The 24,411-nt window shown below is 41.2% G+C and overlaps 1 protein-coding gene across 1 annotated transcript; it reads right to left on the bottom strand.

The window, feature by feature from the left end:
• Window positions 1-2,320: 2,320 nt before the first annotated feature.
• On the bottom strand, window positions 2,321-23,939 carry RBM43 (RNA binding motif protein 43). The gene is made up of 4 exons (XM_032638426.1): window positions 23,724-23,939; window positions 16,851-17,061; window positions 6,707-6,795; window positions 2,321-5,914 (listed from the first exon to the last, which is right to left on the bottom strand). The coding sequence occupies exons 1-4, from the start codon at window positions 23,724-23,726 to the stop codon at window positions 5,183-5,185; spliced, it is 1,035 nt and encodes a 344-aa protein (XP_032494317.1). The 5' UTR covers window positions 23,727-23,939; the 3' UTR covers window positions 2,321-5,182.
• Between the last annotated feature and the right edge of the window lie 472 nt (window positions 23,940-24,411).

Genomic DNA, 24,411 nt, shown 5'->3' with positions numbered 1-24,411 from the left:
AACAGAAGTTTATTCTCTCACAGTTCTGGAGGCTGGAAGTCTAAGATCAAAGTGTTGACAGGATCACACTCCATCTGAAGACTCCAGGGAAGAATTCTTCCTTGCCTCTTTCAGTTCCTAGTGGCTCCCTGCCATCCTTGGCCTTCCTAGGCTTGTAGCTGTATCACTCCACCCTCTGCCTTTGTCATCACATGAACTTACTCCTTGTTTTCTCTGAGTTTCTGCATCCTCTCCCTTTCTTATAAGGACACGAGTCAGCGGGTTAGGGCATCACTCTTAACTAACCACATCTGCAAAGACCCTATTTCCAAATAAAGTCACATTCTGAGGTTCCAGGAAGTCACGAATATTGAGGGAATACTATTTAACCCACTAAACCAGACAAGAAATTACAGAGGCCTGGTCTAAGGTTGTGGCCATATAAATGGAAAGAAGAGGAAGGAGCCCAGAACAACTCTGTGTTCTCCAGCATGGATGACATATTGGTGCCAGCTCTGAGATGAGGCATTCCAAGCAGAGGGAGCTTTTCTTGGGGTGTTGGTATTACCAATTCTTAAGATTATAGTTACTATTCTTGAACATCTGTTATGTAACATGTTTTCTAAAACTCACAACAACCCTGCAAAATAGGTATTATTTTCAGGTTACAGCTGAGAACACTGAAGCTAGAGGAATGAGGAACTTTCTCAGAATCCCTCAGTTTGGAGGAGGTAAAAGATGGGAGAGAAGGGGTGAGTGGAGAATATGGAAGAGCGCCCACACGAGTTTCCTAGGCCAGTATTTATACCAGGAAATGATCCTAGAGTAATGAAATCTTGGCAGGATAGTTACATTCCTTTAATTACTATCTTTGGGAAACTCCATACATTGTCGCTAACATGGTTTATATGGAGAAATTCACAAGGCAAATTTGATGTTTCCTTCCCTTTACACGTTTATATGTGTGAGTCTTCTACTGAAGAATCAAGCAATCTTGTCCCTCAGTTAAAAGTTGTAAAAACTAAGCTATCAAAATTCAGCCATCCCTAAACTTGGCATTCATCTGCCAAACCAAGAGCTGTCCTGCCTTTTCATCCCATCATTGGACTAACCCATCCACAGGCTCTCAGCCTCTGGGAGCTTCTTCTTGCGCTTGTTAAAGAAAATTACTCAAAACACAGAAGTAAGGCAAAAAATAATTTTGCGACCTTTTAATGCCCTGCTGGACAAGCCCTAATAAGCCCACTTGTGGGTCATCTCTTTTGAGGAATGTAAGTTCGTTTCACTTAATATCACAGTTGATAAGGGCAATGACATTTTACAACTCTGTAAAATTATAAGTTTAACTTCTTAAAAAAACGATAAAGTGTGATTATTTTTTCTGTCTAGCAGAGAAAATAACCTTCCAAATCAGTTTTATAACACCGACAAGTTTTGTTTCTAATTTAGCAATTTTTACTAACATGCATTTTCCTATTGACTTTTTGTTGTTGTTGTTGTTGCTTTTGTTTTGCGGTACGCGGGCCTCTCACTGTTGTGGCCTCTCCCGTTGCGGAGCACAGGCTCCGGACGCGCAGACCCAGTGGCCATGGCTCACGGGCCCAGCCACTCCGCGGCATGTGGGATCTTCCCGGACCGGGGTACAAACCCGTGTCCCCTGCATCGGCAGGCGGACTCTCAACCACCATGCCACCAAGGAAGCCCCCTATTGACTTTTTAATTTCACTTCTTACTTTCTCTTTGAACGAGTTTTGTCGTTCTGCTAGTTTACTCCTTAATAATAATGTAAATAAAACTTTAATTCATGCTTACCGTCTTTTTCTGAGGCTCATGCTGATAATATTGAAATGACTAATATATCCCAGGTAAGAAGTGACCCTCCAACCCTACCGCAAGTACTTCTATAGCAAGCACTATTGTAATGGCTTGTTTGCCTGCCTTCTCTGCCAGACTAGGCAGTAACTTCTAAGGAGTCACTGAACATTTCTGTCTTACGTCCCACTGTTGTCTCCAGAACCCAGAGGATGAGCTCAACAAAAATCCCTGAATGAGTTTCATACTCAAAATGCCTCTCCTTTCTCCCACACTTTCTCCCACTCTTCTTTTTCATCATAAGCTGAAACTCCCACATCTTCTCTTTTAACTTGAGAATGGCTTTCTTAACCATCTGCAACCTCTTTGAAAAGTACCAACTTATTATCTAGTTAAATGATACGTTTTTCTCCCAATGGCAGACACACAACAGGATCTAGGCTGGAACAGGATAGAATTCACATCATCTTCCTGAGCATCAGTAACCTTCAAAAATAAATTTTAATAAAAATCATTACTACTATTTTGAAAATGAAAATGTCAGTTTTTATTAAGGATAGAAATTGGTTACATGACTAGCATATTATAAGGACAGTGCTGTTAAATGAACTCTAAAATGGACAGCAATATGTAAAACACCTGAATTACATAATCTTCTCAAGCAAAAGATGCTATATTCATACCCATAAACCAATTAGCGTTGTGTCTATCCAGTCAAGGAATGAGCCTCAGTATTCTGATCCAGCTCTTTGTTGAAAGACTATTTTTTTAATAGGATTTTTTTTCATTTATTTATTTATTTTTGACTGTGTTGGGTCTTCATTACTTTGTGAGAGCTTTCTCTAGTTGCGGTGAGCAGGGGCTACTCCTTGTTGCAGTGTGAGGGCTTCTCATTGCAGTGACTTCTCTTGTTGCAGAGCACGGGTTCTAGGCGCGGGCTTCAATAGCTGTGGCACACGGGCTCAGTAGTTGTGGCTCACAGGCTCTAGAGCGCAGGCTCAGTAGTTGTGGCACACGGGCTTAGTTGCTCCGCAGCACATAGGATCTTCCCGGACCAGGGGTCGAACCTGTGTCCCCAGCATTGGCAGGTGGATTCTTAACCACTGCTCCACCAAGGAAGTCCCTGAAAGACTATTCTATTGGTATTAAATTTGTGGTAATAATGAAAGCCTTGGTAGGTATCAAATATAACTGCCAGTTATCAATTTATTGACTCAGCTTTAAATTCATCCTATATGCCTACTCAGTAAAAACAAATTTGGGCCCTTTATCCTTCCTTTGTAGCTGGCAAGATATTAAGCTTTCTCAGTAGAGGGCGCTGGAGAGGCACTGCAGGAGGAAAGAGCCTTGTTCCTCCTTCAGTGTGTTCAATTAGCAGGCTCCTCAGAATCCGGGTTCCCAGCAGAGGAAGGGTCCCCCATACACAGCTTCTCCAGCACACGCAGCTTCTCCAGCATTAGGCTCGTGCAGCAGGGGCAGCTGCTCCAGTGTCCAACGCCCAAACCCAAGGCCTCCCCAGCACTGAGCGCCCATAGTACCAAATGGCCAGCGGCACCCGGCCACCAGCAGCTCCCCCCAGAAATCCCCTCAGGCATGTTGTAATGGAGGGTCGCTGGAGAGACACCTTCTACACAGATTCCTCCAGTACCCTAGAGGATGGATCTCCAGCAAGATTCCCTGGCACAAACCCTATGGCAAAGTCTGGATCTAAGTTCGGGGCTGTAGGGTGGGTGGGGGAGGTTTTCCCTGGGTGCTCTGTCTAAACTACTCCTTATATCTGTTACTCCTATTATCTGGTAGAGTTTTCTCTGTTTCTTATGAGCCAATCCCTCATTATTCCAATCCCATCATAGTTAATAATTCTTTATATTAAAGTTTCCCTGTTCAAATTACTGTGTGCCTTCTCTCTCCCGACTGGACCCAGACTGAGACAAACCCCTAGAAGCAAAATGAAAGTCAAACACCTTTTTAAAGATACCTTATTGGACACTTCATATAAAGAGAATTTTCCCACGCAAAAAGTTTAGTCATACAGAAGTGAAATAACATATTTAAAGAAATAGAAATCATTTACATATTTGGGATTTAGGTAGCTAAGAAAAATGAAAGCATGTAGATTTTTCTTATGCTTTTCTACTGATATAAACAGTTCAAATCATCGTAACCATGTTTGTTTACTTTGAGATGAGCAAGATGTATCATTTTATTATCCTGGGAGGGTCTCTGCAGTGTCCCCGGTACTTAAAATTGACTTAATGCTAAGTTAAATGCAGGTCAGTCACAGACAGCCAAATGACTTACAAGCTCTGGCTACCCTTCAGTAAAGAATTTTCAAATCCTTCTGTCATCTTTAAGGAAACATTTCTCAGTTGTTTAAGTAGAATTGTGAGAGACTACAAAAGGGAGAAGCACCGTTCGGTAATCAGAGCCATGGGCAAGTTACATTACATCACTAGGCACCAGTTTCCTCATGTGTGAAAGGGGGATAAAGATAGCACCTACCTCACAGGGCTGCTGTCAGGACTGAATGAGTAAAGATATGTAATGCACTTAAAATTATGCCTAGCAAGTAAGTGTTTGCTATTATTCTTATCATCCATGATCTTATTCCTGAAATGCTATTAATTTTACAATACAATTATAAAATAGACACTATACTCCCTTCATAATTCCAACAGGAGAACCAACATTTTATGTAAGCACTTAGGCTAAGTAAGCAGCAGTAAAAATGTTCTGTATATCCAGTAGCCTTATACTAATATGGGATTTGGTCAAGTAATGACTACCTGCATCAGAAATAGCATGTAAGTAGCTTTTCAAGTGAGTTTTGCTAGGATTCTAATTCTATTTGGAGTAAACGCAAATTTTGTAAATGTTAAGAAATTGCCAATGGCATAATAATCATCCAAACTTCTTATATGTTAGAATGAAGGCTACCTCTTTTTTCTAAGAATTTGGGGTTGCAGAGAAAGTGAAGTTTCTTTAAATTTAGTTTTATAATTTTTGAAGTTTTATACCTTAGATATTATCTTTGGGTTTAACTCCTGCTGATGGGCAGGTACATAACTTCAGACAAGTGTTTTCACCTATTCAAATCCTAGTTTCTTCCCCTATAACATGAGGATGGAAATGCCTGTGATGAAAGATGTTCACAAGAATTAAATGAGATAGGGAATTCCCTGGCATCCAGTGGTTAGGACTCCACACTTCCACGGCAGGGGGCCCAGGTTTGATCCCTGGTTGGGAAACTAAGATCCCACAAGCTGTGCGGTGCAGCCAAAAAAAAGAATTAAATGAGATAATGTCTGTAAAGCTGGGATCACTCATGACGTCACCACTGCTCAGTAAGGGAAGGCAGCAGCCATTCTTATTACTATTGCTGAGGATTTTATTACCTAACTTTCTGCCTTATTAATTTCATGACCTCTTTTTTAAACAAGTACGTGTCAGAAGAAGATCCTATAATGTCAATGTGCGTATGATAAAAATTAACCAGAACCTGAAGGTACCTTGAACTTAGTTGCTTACATGCCAGCTTAATATTTCTTTTCTCTCTATTTTCCTTTCCTGCCAAAATAAATGTCTCCTTTCTAAGCCCGAAGTGAAGAGCATGTGAATATTTCTCAATGAGCTCTTTTACCTGTTTTTCATTGTTTGGCTGAGAACCACCTTGAGCATTCCTTATACAAAGTGTGGTAATTTCACCATCCACTGTCTCTTGACATAGAGCATGAAATTTTTTCAGTGTGCTTTCATAAAATCCGCTCATCTTTTTCAGGTAAAGGAAAATATCTGTGTCGAGAATAAGCCTTTCTCCTCTTCTCATAGTCTCAGGTGTTGAGGACCTGGGTGGCTTTAAAGAGTGACTACTTTCCCATGTACTCCCTCTGGGGCTCTGCCTATTCCTGTTTTTTTCTAAAAGAGAACTTGCTTTTAATAGCAAAGACTCTTTGAGCTTCTTGATAGCCAGAAATGATCCTTGAACGGAGATTCTTCCATTAGCTTCCAAAGGACTGAAGCATAAAGCTGGGATTTCCATTTTCAGGTCCATTACCAGACTTCTCAGACCAATTTGACTCCGAAAAACAGAAAGATCAAGGACAGCATTTACAGAGCTGAAGACCTAAAATTAAACAGAGAAATTAAGACAGCACCACCTAGTGGAGCAGACTACATAAACACATTCTTTTTCTGCCACTTTCTTGGTCTCCCCTGCAGTAGCCCCTAAACCAGGCCTCAACTGCCTAGCACAGCTGGCTTCTTGCGCCATCGCTGCCCATCAGACGGATGCCACAACCCTATCAAGACCACAGTGTTCGATTTGGGATTCACATTTCTCACTGGATTACCCTAAATAGAGGTGGTCAAATATTTTTTCAGAGGCAGAATGCTTTTTTGAAACAAAGTCTTAAGCAGAACCCAGAGGAGTACACTGTTCTGGTTCTGCTCTGGATAGGGGTCCCCGTAGAGAGCCCTCCAAGTTAGAAGTTCCTCAGATGGCTGCACAGAACCCTAGGTTTCTTACAGAATAAAGTTTTAAACCAATGCTTTGAATTTTACTTTTTCCTCTTACTTCCACCTTTACTGTGTCTTCAAAGCTCCTTTTTAATGTTCATCCTAATTGTTTTTTCCCCCAGAAAAGAAGTCTTTAGGTAGATGCCTGACATCATCCATGACAGCATAAAAGCTCACTGTCACTTTAAAAGCATTAAGAGGGTCATAGAGAAACATAAAAATGACCAGGCAATAACGAAAAAATTTCAAGACACAGGTTTGACCTTTAACACTGACTCAGGTTAACAGGAGTTTGCACTTTCTTTTCTAGAAGTCATGGGATGAGGGTGCTTTGTGCCTCCTATGTAGAGGAGATACTCTGCAGAAGAAATGGGATCCAGATAATCAGCATTACACTTACCTTTTCACTAAAATGGGAGACGGTGAGTTGAGCGGGTCTGACCATCTCTGCTAGATAGTGTTTCTTTTTTCTGATGACATTCTCTGCAACTAAGTGGAAAAAGGGCCACCAGAAGTGTTTGTGGCACAATACACTAATAATTATTTTAATTAATGATAATAAAGATGTTCAATTCTTTTAAAATACCTAAGATTTTTTCTGTGTTTCCTCTAAATTCAGCATTTACATAGTTTTTCCTTCTACTTTAACACATTAAAATTTATACATATATATGTATACATACATACGTAAGACACTTGCATGTTTTGTATGTTATATATAATACATAACAAACACCTAAAAGTAAATCCCCCACCACTCTGTTAATTATGGTCATGAGGAGACTTCATCTTCCTGAATCCAGGATATCACACTGTCCTGGTTTGTTTTCCTCTAATTCACTGGCTGACCTGCTCAGTCTCCTTCGCTAATTATCCCCATTCTATCTCCCCATTCTCTAGGCTTTGGCATGCCCCCTCCCACGTCCCTGCCCCGCCGCCTCAGGCCTCACACCTCTTCGCTAACCTTACACCCACCCCCTGGGTGATGTCGACAATTTCCACAGCTTTAGACATCATCTCTCTATGCATCACCTCGAAAATCCTTTCTTCAACATCGACCTTTCTCCCTTCTGCCTGTGGAAATCTCTACTTCATTATCTGAATAGACGTCTCAACGACCAAAATTCAACTCTTAATAACTACCTCCCTTCCAAAAGTACTCTTCCTCCTATGTTCAGCATCTCAGAAAATGACACTTAGTCCATCTACAAATTCTGAACACCCACCAGTTCTCAATCACCTGCCCTGCTACCACCCTAGTCAAAACCAGCACCGACTAGTAGCTCTTATTCTCCACACGGCTGCCAGATGGATCACATTAAAAAAGGCCATCACATTCTGTCAGTGCTCTGCTTAAAACCCTCCAATGGCTTCCCATGTCACCTAGAATAAAATCCAGACACCTTGCTTTGACCCATGTGCTCCTAAACATAACCTGGTCCCAGCTGCCCATCTAACCATATCTCCTATTCTCTCCTCCTTGCTCATTCCACTCCAGTCACACGAACCTCCCCACTGCTCTTCAGAACGCCCAGCAGGCTGCCCCTCAGAGAATGTTTCCCAGTCCTTCCCTGTGCCTAGAATTTTCTTCCCCCTAATCTGCATGAGTCATTCCCTTACTTCATTCAAGTCTCTGTTCAAATGTCACCCAAACAGAGTATTTTCCTACCCACTCTACCTAAAGTAGCACTATCCATCACATTCTATCCCTTTATTCTTCTTTATATTTTTATAGCACCATATTATATATTAATATGTATAAATATATAAGTATATATAAATATACAAATAAATAAAGCACACAATTATATATTCATTTATTGGCTTGTTTATTATCTCTCCACAGATGTATGCTTCATAAAAAAAAAACATTTTGCCTATTTCATTCATTGCTGTATAACCTCAAGGCCTAGAATGGTGCCTGAAAAGTAATAGGCACTCAATAAATACTTGGGAATAAATGAATGAATGAGCCCTCTCTTTCTCTCTCTGAGTTAATCAATGCAATACACAACACTAATAATTTCCCTCAATAATATAAAATTATTAACTTCTACGTTCCCCTTAGAGAAATAATAAGGAGCCCTTCCTGCCATCCCTTACCTGAACATCCCCATTGAGAAGGAATGACATAACTAATGGTGAGAGATAAAGGTACTGATAACCCACAGTCTTTTGGATCTCTCTCTGGACCCTATCTTCCCTCAAGCAGAGCAAGGTCTCTTCTGCTCCTACCCTTATGTAGTACTTTTACCTCCAAAAGGCTGGCATGGAGACTCACCCTTCTTTGGCAATTTATTCTACCAGCCACTATGCTGTACAGAAGGCTGCCCCATCCATGAGGCTGGAGGGGTGAATAGCTCTGCAGACCCAACTTCCTCACTTATGTCAGGTTGGAGGTGGGGAACAGAATGGCTCACTCTGACCTCAGATCCAAGCCATGTACCTTCAGTCCAACTTTCCCAGTAATAAAGCAGATACTATGTGAGAATATCCATTTGTTGGTTTGATCAAAGAGAAACAAATGGTATAATTATATTGCTGAAGCCACCTCAAAATTCTCCAAGTATTTATCTTTTTTGTGAGATTATAGATAACTTTTGTGGAGGCAGTTTCTGCATTTTACAAATTTTCTACAATAAAATATATCACCTTTATCCCAAGATATAGACAGATTTAAAATATAGAAAAAAAGAAGTCTTTAAGACTGCCAGTTATTGACAACTCTATCATGAGACATTTTTGCATTTATTCCTGCTTAACACACTATTGTGCCACTTTTATACTCAAGAATAGAATTATTGAGGAGGAGCTTCAAGATGGCGGAAGAGTAAGACGCGGAGATCACCTTCCTCCCCACAAATACATCAGAAACACATCTGCAGGTGGAACAGCTCCTACAGAACACCTACTGAACACTGGCAGAAGACCTCAGACCTCCCAGAAGGCAAGAAACTCCTCACATACCTGGATAGTGCAAAAGAAAAAAGAAAAAACAGAGACAAAGAATAGGGACGGGGGCTTCCCTGGTGGCACAGGGGTTGAGAGTCCGCCTGCCGATGCAAGGGACACGGGTTCGTGCCCCGGTCCGGGAGGATCCCATATGCCGCAGAGCGGCTGGGCCCGTGAGCCATGGCCACTGAGCCTGCGCGTCCAGAGCCTGTGCTCCGCAACGGGAGAGGCCACAGCAGTGAGAGACCCGCGGACCGCAAAAAAAAAAAAAAAAAAAAAAAAAGAATAGGGACGGGACCGGCACCAGTGAGAGGGAGCTGTGAAGGAGGAAAGGTTTCCACACACTAGGAAGCCCCTTCGAGGGCAGAGACTGCAAGTGGCAGACGGGCGGGAACGTCGTAGCCACGGAGGAGAGCACAGCAACAGGGGTGCGGAGGGCAAAGCGAAGAGATTCCCGCACAGAGGATCGGTGCCGACCAGCACGCACCAGCCCGAGAAGCTTGTCTGCTCACCCGCCAGGGTGGGCGGGGTCTGGGAGCTGAGGCTCGGGCTTCGGAGGTCAGATCCCAGGGAGAGGACTGGGGTTGGCAGCGTGAACACAGCCTGGAGGGGTTAGTGCGCCACGGCTAGCCAGGAGGCAGTCCAGGAAAAGTATGGAGCTGCTGAAGAGACAAGAGACTTTTTCTTGCCTCTTCGTTTCCTGGTGCGCAAGGAGAGGGGATTCAGAGCGCTGCTTAAAGGAGCTCCAGAGACGGTTGGGAACCGCGGCTATCAGCACGGACCCCAGAGACCGGCATGGGACGCTAAGGCTGTTGCTGCCACCACCAAGAAGCCTGTGTACAAGCATAAGTCACTCTCCACACCTCCCCTCCCGGGAGCCTGTGCAGCCCGCCACGGGACCCTGGCACCACAGCCCACCAGGGTCCCGTGATCCAGGGACAACTTCCCAGGGAGAACGCACGGCGCGCCACAGGCTGGTGCAACATCACGCCGGTCTCTGCTGCCACAGGCGCGCCCCGCAAGCCGTACCCCTCCTTCCCCCCGGCTTGAGTGAGCCAGAGCCCCCGAATCAACTGCTCCTTTAACCCCATCCTGCCTGAGCAAAAATCAGACGCGCTAAGGTGACCTACATGCAGAGGTAGGGCCAAATCCAAAGCTGAACCCCAGGAGCTGTGCTAACAAAGAGAAAGGGAAATCTCTCCCAGCAGCCTTAGGAGCAGCAGATTAAATCTCGACAATCAATTTGATGTACCCTGCATCTGTGGAATACCTGAATAGACAACAAATCATCCCAAATTGAGGAGGTGGACTTTGGGAACAATGATATATATTTTTTTTTTCCCTATTTCTCCTTTTGTGAGTGTGTATGTCTATGCTTCTATGTGTGATATTGCCTATATAGCTTTGCTTTTACCATTTCTCCTAGGATTCTGTCTGTCCATTTTTCTGTTTTGTTTTTTTTTTTTACTTAAAAAATTTTTTTCTTAATAATTATATTTTATTTTAATTATTTTATTTTATTTTACTTCATTTTATCTTCCTCTTTCTTTCTTTCTTTCTACTTTTTCTCCGTTTTATTCTGAGCTGTGTGGATGAAAGGCTCTTGGTGCTCCAGCCAGGCGTCAGCGCTGTGTCTCTGAGGTAGAAGAGCCAAGTTCAGGACACTGGTCCACAAGAGACCTCTTAGCTCCACATAATATCAAACAGCAAAAATCTCCCAGAGATCTCCATCTCAACGCCAAGACCCAGCTCCACTTAACGACCAGCAAGCTACAGTGCAGGACACCCTATGCCAAACAACTAGCAAGACAGGAACACAACTCCACCCATTAGCAGAGAGGCTGCCTAAAATCATAATAAGGCCACAGACACCCCACAACACACCACCAGACGTGGACCTGCCCACCAGAAAGACAAGATCCAGCCTCATCCACCAGAACACAGGCACTAGTCCCCTCCACCAGGAAGCCTACACAGCCCACTGAACCAACCTTGGCCACTGGAGACAGACACCAAAAACAACGGGAACTACAAACCTGCAGCCTGCGAAAAGCAGACCCCAAACACAGTAAGTTAAGAAAAAGGAGAAGACAGAGAAACACAGCAGATGAAGGAGCAAGGCAAAAACCCACCAGACAAAACAAATGAAGAGGAAATAGGCAGCCTACCTGAAAAAGAATTCAGAATAATGATAGTAAAGATGATCCAAAATCTTGGGAGTAGAATGGAGAAAATACAAGAAACGCTTAACAAGGACCTAGAAGAACTAAAGAGCAAACAAAGAGAGATGAACAACACAATAAATGAAATTTAAAATTCTCTAGAAGGGATCAATAGCAGAATAACTGAGGCAGAAGGACTGATAAGTGACCTGGAAGATAAGAGTGGAAATAACTACTGCAGAGCAAAATAAAGAAAAAAGAATGAAAAGAAATGAAGACAGCCTAAGAGACTTCTGGGACAATATTAAACGTACCAACATTCGAATTATAGGGGTTCCAGAAGAAGAAGAGAAAAACAAAGAGTCTGAGAAAATATTTGAAGAGATTATAGTTGAAAGCTTCCCTAATATGGGAAAGGAAATAGTTAATCAAGTCCAAGAAGCACAGAGTCCCATATAGGATAAACCAAAGGAGAAACACGCCAAGACACATATTAATCAAACTATCAAAAGTTAAATACAAAGAAAAAATATTAAAAGCAGCAAGGGAAAAACAACATATAACACACAAGGGAATCCCCATAAGGTTAACAGCTGACGTTTCAGCAGGAACTCTGCAAGCCAGAAGGGAGTGGCAGGACATATTTAAAGTGATGAAGGAGAAAAACCTACAGCCAAGATTACTCTATCCAGCAAGGATCTCATTCAGATTCGACAGAGAAATTAAAACCTTTACAGACAAGCAAAAGTTAAAAGAATTCAGCACCACCAAAACACCACCAAATGCTAAAGGAACTTCTCTAGGCAGGAAACACAAGAGAAGGAAAAGACCTACAATAATAAACCCAAAACAATTAAGAAAATGGTAATAGGAACATACATATCAATAACTACCTTAAACATAAATGAATTAAATGCTCCAACCAAAAGACATAGACTCGTTGAATGTATACAAAAACAAGACCCATATATATGCTGTCTACAAGAGACCCACTTCAGACCTAAGGACATATACAGGCTGAAAGTGAGGGGATGGAAAAAGATATTCCATGCAAATGGAAATCAAAAGAAAGCTGGAGTAGCAATTCTCATATCAGGTGAAATAGTCTTTAAAACAAAGAATATTACGAGACAAAGAAGGACACTACATAATGATCAAGGGATCAATCCAAGAAGAAGATATAACAATTGTAAATATTTATGCACTCCACAGAAGAGTACCTCAATACATAAGTCAAATACTAACTGCCATAAAAGGGGAAATCCACAGGAAAACAATCAGAGTAGGGGACTTTAACACCCCACTTTAACCAATGGACAGATCATCCAAAATGAAAATAAATAAGGAAACACAAGCTTTAAATGATACATTAAACAAAATGGACTCCAGTGATATTTATAGGACATTCCATCCAAAAACAACAGACTACTCTTCCTTCTCAAGTGCTCATGGAACATTATCCAGGATAGATCATATCTTGGATCACAAATCAAACCTTGGTAAATTTAAGAAGATTGAAATTGTATCAAGTATCTTTTCCAAACACAACGCTATGAGACTAGATAACAATTACAGGGAAAAAAATCTGTAAAAGATACAAACACATGGAAGCTAAACAACACACTACTTAATAACCAAGAGATCACTGAAGAAATCAAAGAGGAAATCAAAAAATACCCCGAAACAAATGACAATGGAGACACTACAACCCAAAACCTATGGTATGCAGCAAAAGCAGTTCTAAGAGGGAAGTTTATAGCAATACAATCCTACCATAAGAACAAGGAACATCTCAAATAACCCAACCTTACACCTAAAGCAATTAGAGAAAGAAGAAACAAAAAACCCCAAAGTTAGCAGAAAGAAAGACATCATAAAGATCAGATCAGAAATAAATGAAAAGGAAATAAGGGAAACGATAGCAAAGATCAATAAACCTAAAAGCTGGTTCTTTGAGAAGATAAACAAAATTGATAAACCATTAGCCAGACTGATCAAGAAAAAAAGGGAGAAGACTCAAATCAATAGAATTAGAAATGAAAAAGGAGAAGTAACAACTGACACTGCAGAAATACAAAGAATCATGAGACATTACTACAAGCAACTATATGCCAATAAAATGGACAACCCGGAAGAAATGGACAAATTCTTAGAAAAGCACAACCTTCCGAGACTGAATCAGGAAGAAATAGAAAATATAAACAGACCAATCACAAGCACTGAAATTGAAACTGTAATTAAAAATCCTCAAACAAAAAAGAGCCCAGGACCAGATGGCTTCAAAAGCGAATTCTATCAGACATTTAGAGAAGAGCTAACACCTGTCCTTCTAAAACTCTTACAAAATATAGCAGAGGGAGGAACACTCCCAAACTCATTCTACGAGGCCACTATCACCCTGATACCAAAACTGGACAACGATGTCACAAAGAGAGAAAACTACAGGCCAATATCACTGATGAACATAGATGCAAAAATCCTCAACAAAATACTAGCAAACAGAATCCAGCAGCACATTAAAAGGATCATACACCATGATCAAGTAGGGTTAATCCCAGGAATGCAAGGATTCTTCAATATACACAAATCAAACAATGTGATACACCATATTAACAAATTGAAGGAGAAAAACCATATGATCATCTTAATAAATGCAGAGAAAGCTTTTGACAAAATTCAACACCCATTTATGATAAAAAACCCTCCAGAAAGTAGGCATAGAGGGAACTTTCCTCAACATAATAAAGGCCATATATGACAAACCCCCAGCCAACATCATCCTCATTGGTGAAAAACTGAAAGCATTTCCACTAAGATCAGGAACAAGACAAGGTTGCCCACTCTCACCACTTTTATTCTACATAGTTTTGGAAGTTTTAGCCACAGCAATCAGAGAAGAAAAAGACATAAAAGGAATCCAAATCAGAAAACAAGAAGTAAAGCTGTCACTGTTTGTAGATAACATGATACAATACATAAAGAATCCTAAAGATGCTACCCGAAAACTACTAGAGCTAATCAATGAATTTGGTAAAGTAGCAGGATACAAAATTAATGCACAGAAATCTCTAACATTCCTATACACGAATGATGAAAAATCTGAAAGTGAAATTAAGAAAATACTCCCATTTACCATTGCAACAAAAAGAATAAAATATCTAGGAATAAACCTACCTAAGGAGACAAAAGACCTATATGCAGAAAATTATAAGACACTCATGAAAGAAATTAAAGATGATACAAATAAATGGAGAGATACACCATGTTCTTGATTGGAAGAATCAACATTGTGAAAATGACTCTACTACCCAAAGCAATCTACAGATTCAATGCAATCCCTATCAAACCACCACTGGCATTTTTCAAAGAACTAGAACAAAAAATTTCACAAATTGTATGGAAACACAAAAGACCCCGAATAGCCAAAGCAATCTTGAGAAAGAAAAACAGAGCTGGAGGAATCAGGCTCCCTGACTTCAGACTATACTACAAAGCTACAGTAATCGAGACAGTATTGTACTCGCACAAAAACAGAAATAGAGATCAATGGAACAGGATAGAAAGCCCAGAGATAAACCCACGCACATATGGTCACCTTATCTTTGATAAAGGAGACATGAATATACAGTGGAGAAAAGACAGCCTCTTCAATAAGTGGTGCTGGAAAAACTGGACAGCTACATGTAAAAGAATGAAATTAGAACACTCCCTAACACCATACAGAAAAGTAAACTCAAAATGGATTAAAGACCTAAATGTGAGGCCAGACACTATCAAACTCTTACAGGAGTACATAGGCAGAACACTCTATGACATAAATCACAGCAAGATCGTTTTTGACCCACCTTCTAGAGAAATGGAAATAAAAACAAAAATAAACAAATGGGACCTAATGAACATTAAAAGCTTTTGCACAGCAAAGGAAACCATAAACAAGACCAAAAGACAACCCTCAGAATGGGAGAAAATATTTGTAACAGAAGCAACTGACAAAGGATTAATCTCCAAAATTTACAAGCAGCTCATGCAGCTCAATATCAAAAAAAACAAACAATCCTATCCAAAAATGGGCAGAAGACCTAAACAGACATTTCTCCAAACAAGATATACAGATTGCCAACAAACACATGAAAGAATGCTCAACATCATTAATCATTAGAGAAATGCTCATCATTAATCATTAGAGAAATGCTCAACATCATTAATCATTAGAGAAATGCAAATCAAAACTACAATGAGATATCATCTCACACTAGTCAGAATGGCCATCATCAAAAAATCTACAAACAGGGCTTCCCTGGTGGTGCAGTGGTTCAGAGTCTGCCTGCCGATGCAGGGAACACGGGTTCGTGCCCCGGTCCGGGAAGATCCCACATGCCGTGGAGCGGCTGGGCCTGTGAGCCATGGCCGCTGGGCCTGTGCGCCCGAAGCCTGTGCTCCGCAACGGGAGAGGCCACAACAGTGAGAGGCCCAGTTACTGCAAAAAAAAAAAAAAAAAAAAATCTACAAACAATAAATGCTGGAGAGGGTGCGGAGAAAAGGGAATGTAAATTGATACAGCTGCTATGGAGAACAGTATGGAGGAGGTTCCTTAAAAAACTAAAAATAGAACTACCATATGACCCAGCAATCCCACTACTGGGCATATACCCTGAGAAAACCATAATTCAGATAGAGTCATGTACCACAATGTTCATTGCAGCTCTATTTACAATAGCCAGGACATGGAAGCAACCTAAGTGTTCATCAACAGATGAATGGATAAAGAAGAGTGGCACATATATACAGTGGAATACTACTCAGTCATAAAAAGAAACGAAATTGAGTTATTTGTAGTGAGGTGGATGGACCTAAAGTCTGTCATACAGGGTGAAGTAAGTCATAAAGAGAAAAACAAATACCGTATGCTAACACATATATACGGAATCTAAAAAAAAAAAAAAAAGGTCATGAAGAACCTAGGGGCAAGATGAGAATAAAGACGCAGACCTACTTGAGAATGGACTTGAGGATACAGGGAGGTGGAAGGGTAAGCTGAGAAAAAGTGAGAGAGTGGCATGGACATATATACACTGCCAAACATAAAATAGATAGCTAGTGGGAAGCAGCCGCGTAGCAAAGGGAGATCAGCTTGGTGCTTTGTGACCACCTAGAGGGGTGGGATAGGGAGGGTGGGAAGGAGGGAGACACAAGAGGGAAGAGATATGGGGACATAGGTATATGTATAACTGATTCACTTTGTTATAAAGCAGAAACTAACACACCATTCTAAAGCAATTATACTCCAATAAAGATGTTAAAAAAACAGAATTATTATTTTTTAAATACACTTTAAACTTTACCAGTCCCATGAATTATTTTAATGAAATTCAATTTTTAATTTTGTTACAGAAGTATTTCTAAGATTACAAAAACTTGATTGGGAAATACCTTTTTTTTCTTTGAATGTTACATATGCAACTCCCTTGGTTCTTGTTGGATATATCACATCTTCAACAACTCCACCCTCATTCTCAATATCTTGAAAGTGACTCTTCACTAATATGGTCAGCGACTGATCATTAATGGAACCAACTGGAAGACCAGCAACTACAATTGTTCTTTCAGAAACTTCGGATTCCTTGACCTTCAAAACTGATGCCTGCAAAAACACAGTAGGATACTCTTCAAATATATAGGATTCTGCTTAATATAGGCAATGTTACACAACAGTGGGAAAAGCTATTATATTCAATAAAGGCGCTCTTGCAATTGATTAGATACTTGAAAACAAATATTAAGTTTAGAGCCTGGTCTCATACCATATGCCAGCATAAACTCTATATAAATTTGAGAGTTAAAATGTAAAAAGGAAACCCCTTTTTTTAATAAATGGAAAACACTGGTTAACATTTGTCTGATTTTAGAAAGACCTAAAAATAATTGTAATCACAAAGGAAAAGATTGAGATATAAATTTTTTTTAAGATTTTTTTTTTGATATAGACCATTTTTAAAGTCTTTGTTGAATTTGTTATAAAATTGCTTCTGCTTTATGTTTTGGTTTTTTGGCCCTGAGGCATGTGGGATCTTAGCTCCTTGACCAGGGACCACCTGCATGGGAAGGGGAAGTCTTAACCACTGGACTGCCAGGGAAGTCCCGAGATATAAATTTTTTACATCAAAATTTTTTTAAAAGTCAAGCTAACCAATGAAAAAAAAAACAAAATACCTAGGAATAAACCTACCTAAGGAGACAAAAGACCTGTACGCAGAAAACTGTAAGACACTGACGAAAGAAATTAAAGATGATACAAACAGATGGAGAGATATACCATGTTCTTGGATTGGAAGAATCAACATTGTGAAAATGACTCTACTACCCAAAGCAATCTACAGATTCAATGCAATCCCTATCAAACTACCACTGGCATTTTTCAAAGAACTAGAACAAAAAATTTCACAATCTGTATGGAAACACAAAAGACCCCGAATAGCAAAAGCAATCTTGAGAACGAAAAACGGAGCTGGAGGAATCAGGCTCCCTGACTTCAGACTATACTACAAAGCTACAGTAATCAAGACAGTATGGCACTGGCACAAAAACAGAAAGATAGATCAATGGAACAGGATAGAAAGCCCAGAGATAAACCCACGCACATATGGTCACCTTATCTTTGATAAAGGAGACATGAATATACAGTGGAGAAAAGAGAGCCTCTTCAATAAGTGGTGCTGGGAAAACTGGACAGCTACATGTAAAAGAATGAAATTAGAACACTCCCTAACACCATACACAAAAATAAACTTAAAATGGATTAAAGACCTAAATGTAAGGCCAGACTCTATCAAAGTCTTAGAGGAAAACATAGGCAGAACACTCTATGACATAAATCACAGCAAGATCCTTTTTGACCCATCTCCTAGCAAAATGAAAATAAAAACAAAAATAAACAAATGGGACATAGGGAAACTTAAAGGCTTTTGCACAGCAAAGGAAACCATAAACAAGATGAAAAGACAACCCTCAGAATGGGGGAAAATATCTGCAAATGAAGCAACTGACAAAGGATTAATCTCCAAAATTTACAAGCAGCTCATGCAGCTCAATATCAAAAAAACAAACAACCCAATCCAAAAATGGGCAGAAGACCTAAATAGACATTTCTCCAAAGAAGATATACACATTGCCAACAAACACATGAAAGTCTGCTCAATATCATTTATCATTAGAGAAATGCAAATCAAAACTACAATGAGGGGCTTCCCTGGTTGGTACAGTGGTTGACAGTCCGCCTGCTGATGCAGGGGACACGAGTTTGTGCCCCAGTCTGGGAGGATCCCACATGCCACGGAGCGGCTGTGCCCGTGAGCCATGGCCACTGAGCATGTGCGTCCGGAGCCTGTGCTCCACAACGGGAGAGGCCACAACAGTGAGAGGCCCACGTACCGCAAAAAAACAAAACAAAACAAAACAAAAACTACAGTGAGGTATCACCACACACTGTCAGAATGGCCATCATCAAAAAACCTACAAACAATAACTGCTGGAGAGGGTGTGGAGAAAAGGGAACCCTCCTATAATGTTGGTGGGAATGTAAATTGATACAGCCACTATGGGGAACAGTATGGAGTTTCCTTAAAAAACTAAAAATAGAACTACCATACGGCCCAGCAATCCCACTACTGGGTATATACCCTGTGAAAACCATAATTCAAAAAGAGTCCTGTACCAAAATGTTCATTGCAGCTCTATTTACAATAGCCAGGACATGGAAGCAACCTAAGCATCCATCGACAGATGAACAGATAAAGATATGGCACATATATACAATGGAATATTACTCAGCCATAAAAGGAAACGAAATTGAGTTATTTGTAGCAAGGTGGATGGACCTAGAGACTGTATTAAAGAGTGAAGTTAAGTCAGAAAGAGAAAAACAAATACCGTATGCTAACACATATATATGGAATCTAAAAAAAAAAAGTGGTTATGAAGAACCTAGGGGCAGGATAGGAATAAAGATGCAGATGTAGAGAATGTACCTGAGGACACGGGGAGGGGGAAGGATAAGCTGGGACGAAGTGAGAGAGTGGCATGGACATATATACACTACCAAATGAAAAATAAATAGCTAGTAGGAAGCAGCCACATAGCACAGGGAGATCAGCTCGGTGCTCTGTGACCACCTAGAGGGGTGGGATAGGGAGGGTGGGAGGGAGACACAAGAGGGAGGAGATATGGGGATATATGTTTATGTATAGCTGATTCACTTTGTTATACAGCAGAAACTAACACACCATTGTAAAGCAATTATACTCCAATAAAGATGTTAAAAAAAGAAAACAAAAAGTCAAGGTAACCACAAAATTTTGGAGTTTGGAGTTAGCTGTATGTTTTCTTGACTGTAGAGTTGAAAGTACAGAAGGTAATAAAAAACACATTCTCTTTTTTCTTTTTTTTTGGTAAAATTAGGAAAAAGTCACCATAAAAAAATAAAACCCTGGAAATAACATTGGAGCTACAGTGAAGTAAACCCTGCCTTCCACCACATACCTGAAATAGAATTCAACCACTGAGAGCACATGCTATTGTACACTGTGCCACCCTGGGAACAGAGGACCAAGTGCAAGTAGATCCTTCCCTGGGCTCACTCTCTGTGAACTTCTTGTATTAAGGTTTTAATTTGTTCCCCAGCTCATTTAGGGGAGTGGACCTATAAACTTCTCCCAATGCATATATAGGTAGCCCAGCTTGATTACACCAGAGCTCAGACATAATCTATCCTAAATTACCCCCAGGGAGGACAGGATTTCTCACAGGTCCAAGTAATGGTTAATAGATCATAAAGATGTTTCGCTTTTCAGTTCAGAGGACTCTATATACTCAGAGTAGGACTTCACTGGGGATAGGCAAACAGCTTCTGACCTCCCTGATCAAGAAAACAGTCTAAGCACACACACAATGTCCATTCTAACCCAGGAGCATCTTAAAATGAAAGTAGAAGAATAAAAAAGAGAATAAACACAATTAAGGGGAGCAATCAGCAGCATAGAGGAGATTTCAACAATTTCTTGTAGACGGAAAAGATACAGAAGTATGTGGAAGGATAAGACAGAGGGAATCCAGAATAAAGAAAAGAGGGTTGCAATGGAAAGGTGACAACTTTCATGGCAGAACCTCAGAAATGAAAAAAGGGACCAAACCCAGAAAGCTTAGTTGAAAAGCTAGTGGCAAAACAAAACTGAATGGACACTCTAGGGAGAATCTGACCTGCTATTATGGGTGCTGGCACCTCAGAGCAAGCCCCCTCCCCCTCCACTTTCTGGCATTTGAAGGGGCCCAAGCCTAAAGATCAGAAGTAAACTAAAGTGTGCATGTTTTCAGTAAATTATAGAATACCAAAAAAAAGAATCTATTTGACACAGCTGCGAGGAACATTTTTCTGTAAATGGAAAAAGGAAAAATACACATGACATTGGACCAAAAGGAGAAAAAGTAATCACAGCACACTATTATTAGGCCCTGCTGTAAACAGTATTTACTGTTTGCATAATAATATAGACACCCTCATTGTTTTTTATCTTTTAGACTAATTCTGTTAAATCTTCAAAATACCAAAGACTTAAATATGATTATAGAATAAAATGGAAACATTCAACCCTGTCAATGTAAGAATAAAGGCAAAACTAACAGAAGTTGAGAAAAAAAGATAGAAAGAAAAATCTATACTTATATTACTGAAAATCATGTAATACCATCAAAATTTTAAGTATATTATGAAAGCTACAAAAATAGTCCACAGGAGAATTTAAAAATATTACTAAAACTTTCAAGCTTGAAAGGTGGGAGAAGTCAGAGGTTACTTGAGTGAAATCCTCATTTATCATAGCAGGAATTCAATAATAGAAAATGCCTAAAGTCAATGATGACCGCCCCCAGGATATGCACTCTCTCAGCATCTCCTCTGACTTTTCAGCTGGTGGTTATAAAATAAGGTGGCAAAAATGTACCTGCATTTCTTAGAATAGAGAGTATCCTGTCAATTAGTTAATCAATTAACAAATACAGTATTAATGAAGCAGGTGTTCTATATCTGGCAATATGCTGGGTACCAAAGATGACACATACAAAGACATAAAGCACACCCCTCACCCTGAAATTGTTCCACCATAAAAATTTACTGAGCATTTATTATGTGCGGGGCACCTGAATGGGCCTTAAGATTACCAACACACACACACAAAAAGAGCCTCTAAGTTATGGATGAGAAGGAGGCAAGCACATACACAAATCATTTCAACAGAGCTTGGTAGGCACAAAAAGAAGGAGGTCCACTTCTCTACAAGAAGAACAGACCAACACCCCAAAATCTAAGAAGGATACAGGACCATTCACAATAAAGGTCACTTAGGATTAGGAAGCAAGATTAATTCTGGCTAAAGCAGTCAAAGAAGGCTTCATGAAACAGAGACCTTGAAGGCTGAGGTCGAATTTTAACTAACGGTCAAATTTAATTAAAAATGCAAAAGAGGGCTTCCCTGGTGGCGCAGTGGTTGAGAGTCCGCCTGCTGATGCAGGGGACACGGGTTCGTGCCCCGGTCCGGGAAGATCCCACATGCCGCGGAGCGGCTGGGCCCGTGAGCCATGGCCGCTGAGCCTGCGCGTCCGGAGCCTGTGCTCCGCAACGGGAGAGGCCACGACAGTGAGAGGTCCGCGTAGAGCAAAAAAAAAAACCAACAACAACAACAAAAAATTGATAAAAAAAAAAAAAGAGTTCACAGCAAAAGCAAAGGGACAGAGGAATGGAGGATGAAAATGGCTCATATTGAGACATATAAAGCAAAGGTAGTGTCTCCTGAAAAGGAAACTCATAATAGTTATGGACTCTTTGTTATGGGAGCTCATTTAGGGGAGTGGAGGAAAAATTTCTTAAAATATTCAGGGACAAATAAATTGCACAGGAAACAATAAAAATATAAAAATGTGTTCCTCCATCCTAGCCCCAAGTGGTAAGATGTAATTATCCCAAAATAGTTCTTTCTAGAAAAGGAAAAAAAAAAATGACAGATTTTTGAGACTTTAAGGGGATTTTTATTTCACATGAGATTTGTCTTGATTTACTATACATCTGGTTCTAACAGTCCACACCAACCTCCACGGATAAGTGGCTAGTGAATTAGCTTCCTTTTCTTCATCAGTGCCAAAGAAAATCTTTAAATCAATTTAAATTCGGAAAATCTTACTCCGCCTCTGCCCTCATCAATACTAATACCATATTTCTTTGTTCAAATGTCTACATTTATCTTTGAAATCAAAGAAACTTCTCCTTGATGGCTATTGATGGCTTCTATCCACCGTTAAGAAGAAAAAGAGAGGTCTTGGAGATAGCCCTTTCAAGAGTTACCATATGGAGATACAGAATTTTGAAACATGAGCAGCATTTTGGTCGGCAGGTATTAAAATGACGGCAATTTCCCTGCATCAACGATACATTTTAAGAGACTTTTGACCATAGTATCAGAAAACAAAAAGAAAAACTGTGAGTTTATTTTTGTAAGTAAAGCACTTGGGAGAGATAATTAAATTTATTCACTGAGTTCGCTTACATTCCTTTTCTCAAAATTAGGTGTCTATTTTCATTCACGTTGCCTTTACCGCCACCGGTAAACAAAGTCGCACTTGCACTTCACAACTGCTTGGGCACTTCTGACCGGGAATTGAAGGCCCTGCCACTGCTTTTAAGCGCTTGATACAAAGTACACGGAAGCCTAAATATTAAATTTGCTAACTGTTCTTGCTAGGCAGCAAAGATGGTGACAACACAGAGCCCTTTGGGTCTGGAGAAAGAACTAAGGCCACAAGAGAAAATTCCCGCTAAGACGTCAGGCTGCTTTCCCAGCTGTGTCCTTGGCTAGAATCCTTCTTGCTGGCCCTTTACAAAAGGAAACGGTGGCCTCCATTTCTGGGCAATTCTCTCCTCTCCTGCTCCCAAAGTGTGGCAGGACAACAGTTAAGCCCTAACACTGGCTGCGAGTCCACTCGTCGACCAAACAGCTGTGTCCCCGACAACCAGGCACTAGGTGCGGGAGGAGGCCGCGGCGATGCGTCCCTTTGGAGCTGGCCTGCGGTGAAGCGCGCGGAACTGCCACCTGTACAGGTGCAGGCAAACCGGGCTAGGTTTGCCTCCGGGGTCCCTCCCCGCGCCTCCCCGGTCACCCCGCACCCTCGCCCGTTCTGCCCGGCTCCGCGTCCTCCTGGGGGACCGTGGTGACGGGACGAGGACCCCTCCGCCCTGCAAAACCCAAAGCAAAAGCAACTTGCCATGGCGGAAGAGAGACGCGCCCTCGGCGGCCGGCGGGGCCCAGATCTAGCGGAGCGCGGGCGGCGCGGCAGGAGCTGGCTGATGGGTTTTGGTTTCGGTTTTCTGTTCCCGCTCGTTTGGAGACAGCCCCTCCACCCCACCCCGCAGTTCTGCGGCCTCGGGTCTCGGGGCCTCGGGATGAGAGCCCGGACCTGGGGCGGTTGCTCTCCGGACGCCCTCGGTAGTTTCGCAACTTTTGAAATCAAGCTGGAGAGAAGTCGGGGTTGCGGGGGCGGGGGGGGGGGCGGGGGGCGGGGGGATTCCCCGGCGGGAATGCGGGGATTCTCCGGGTGCTGTGTCTGTCCTGTGGGCAGTGGATCGTCCTTCCTATGCCATCTTTATCTCCCTAGTTGTGTTCTCACCGCACCACGCCTGTTTCTCCTCTCGTCCCCTGTCCAGGACCAGTGGCCAGGTGCGCAGGGCACAGGATGAAAGGTCCCTGCTAAAACAGAGCTCACCATCCTGGCCATCCCGCGCTCAGATTCCTGAGTCTGGCACCACAGGGACACAGGGAATCTACATACATAGCTTAAAAGTCAAAGAGAGCATGAGTAAGAAAAGCAAATAGCTGGCTAGTATGCAGAAGTTCAATTCCGCTCCTAAGAAATACAAATTGAAATCATAACAGGATCCCCTTTTTTCCATGAT

Source organism: Phocoena sinus, chromosome 7 (assembly GCF_008692025.1).
Source record: "Phocoena sinus isolate mPhoSin1 chromosome 7, mPhoSin1.pri, whole genome shotgun sequence".
NCBI classification, from domain to species: Eukaryota; Metazoa; Chordata; class Mammalia; order Artiodactyla; family Phocoenidae; genus Phocoena; species Phocoena sinus.
Note: the sequence above shows the minus strand (reverse complement) of the source record. Positions and strands in the feature narration are given on the sequence as shown.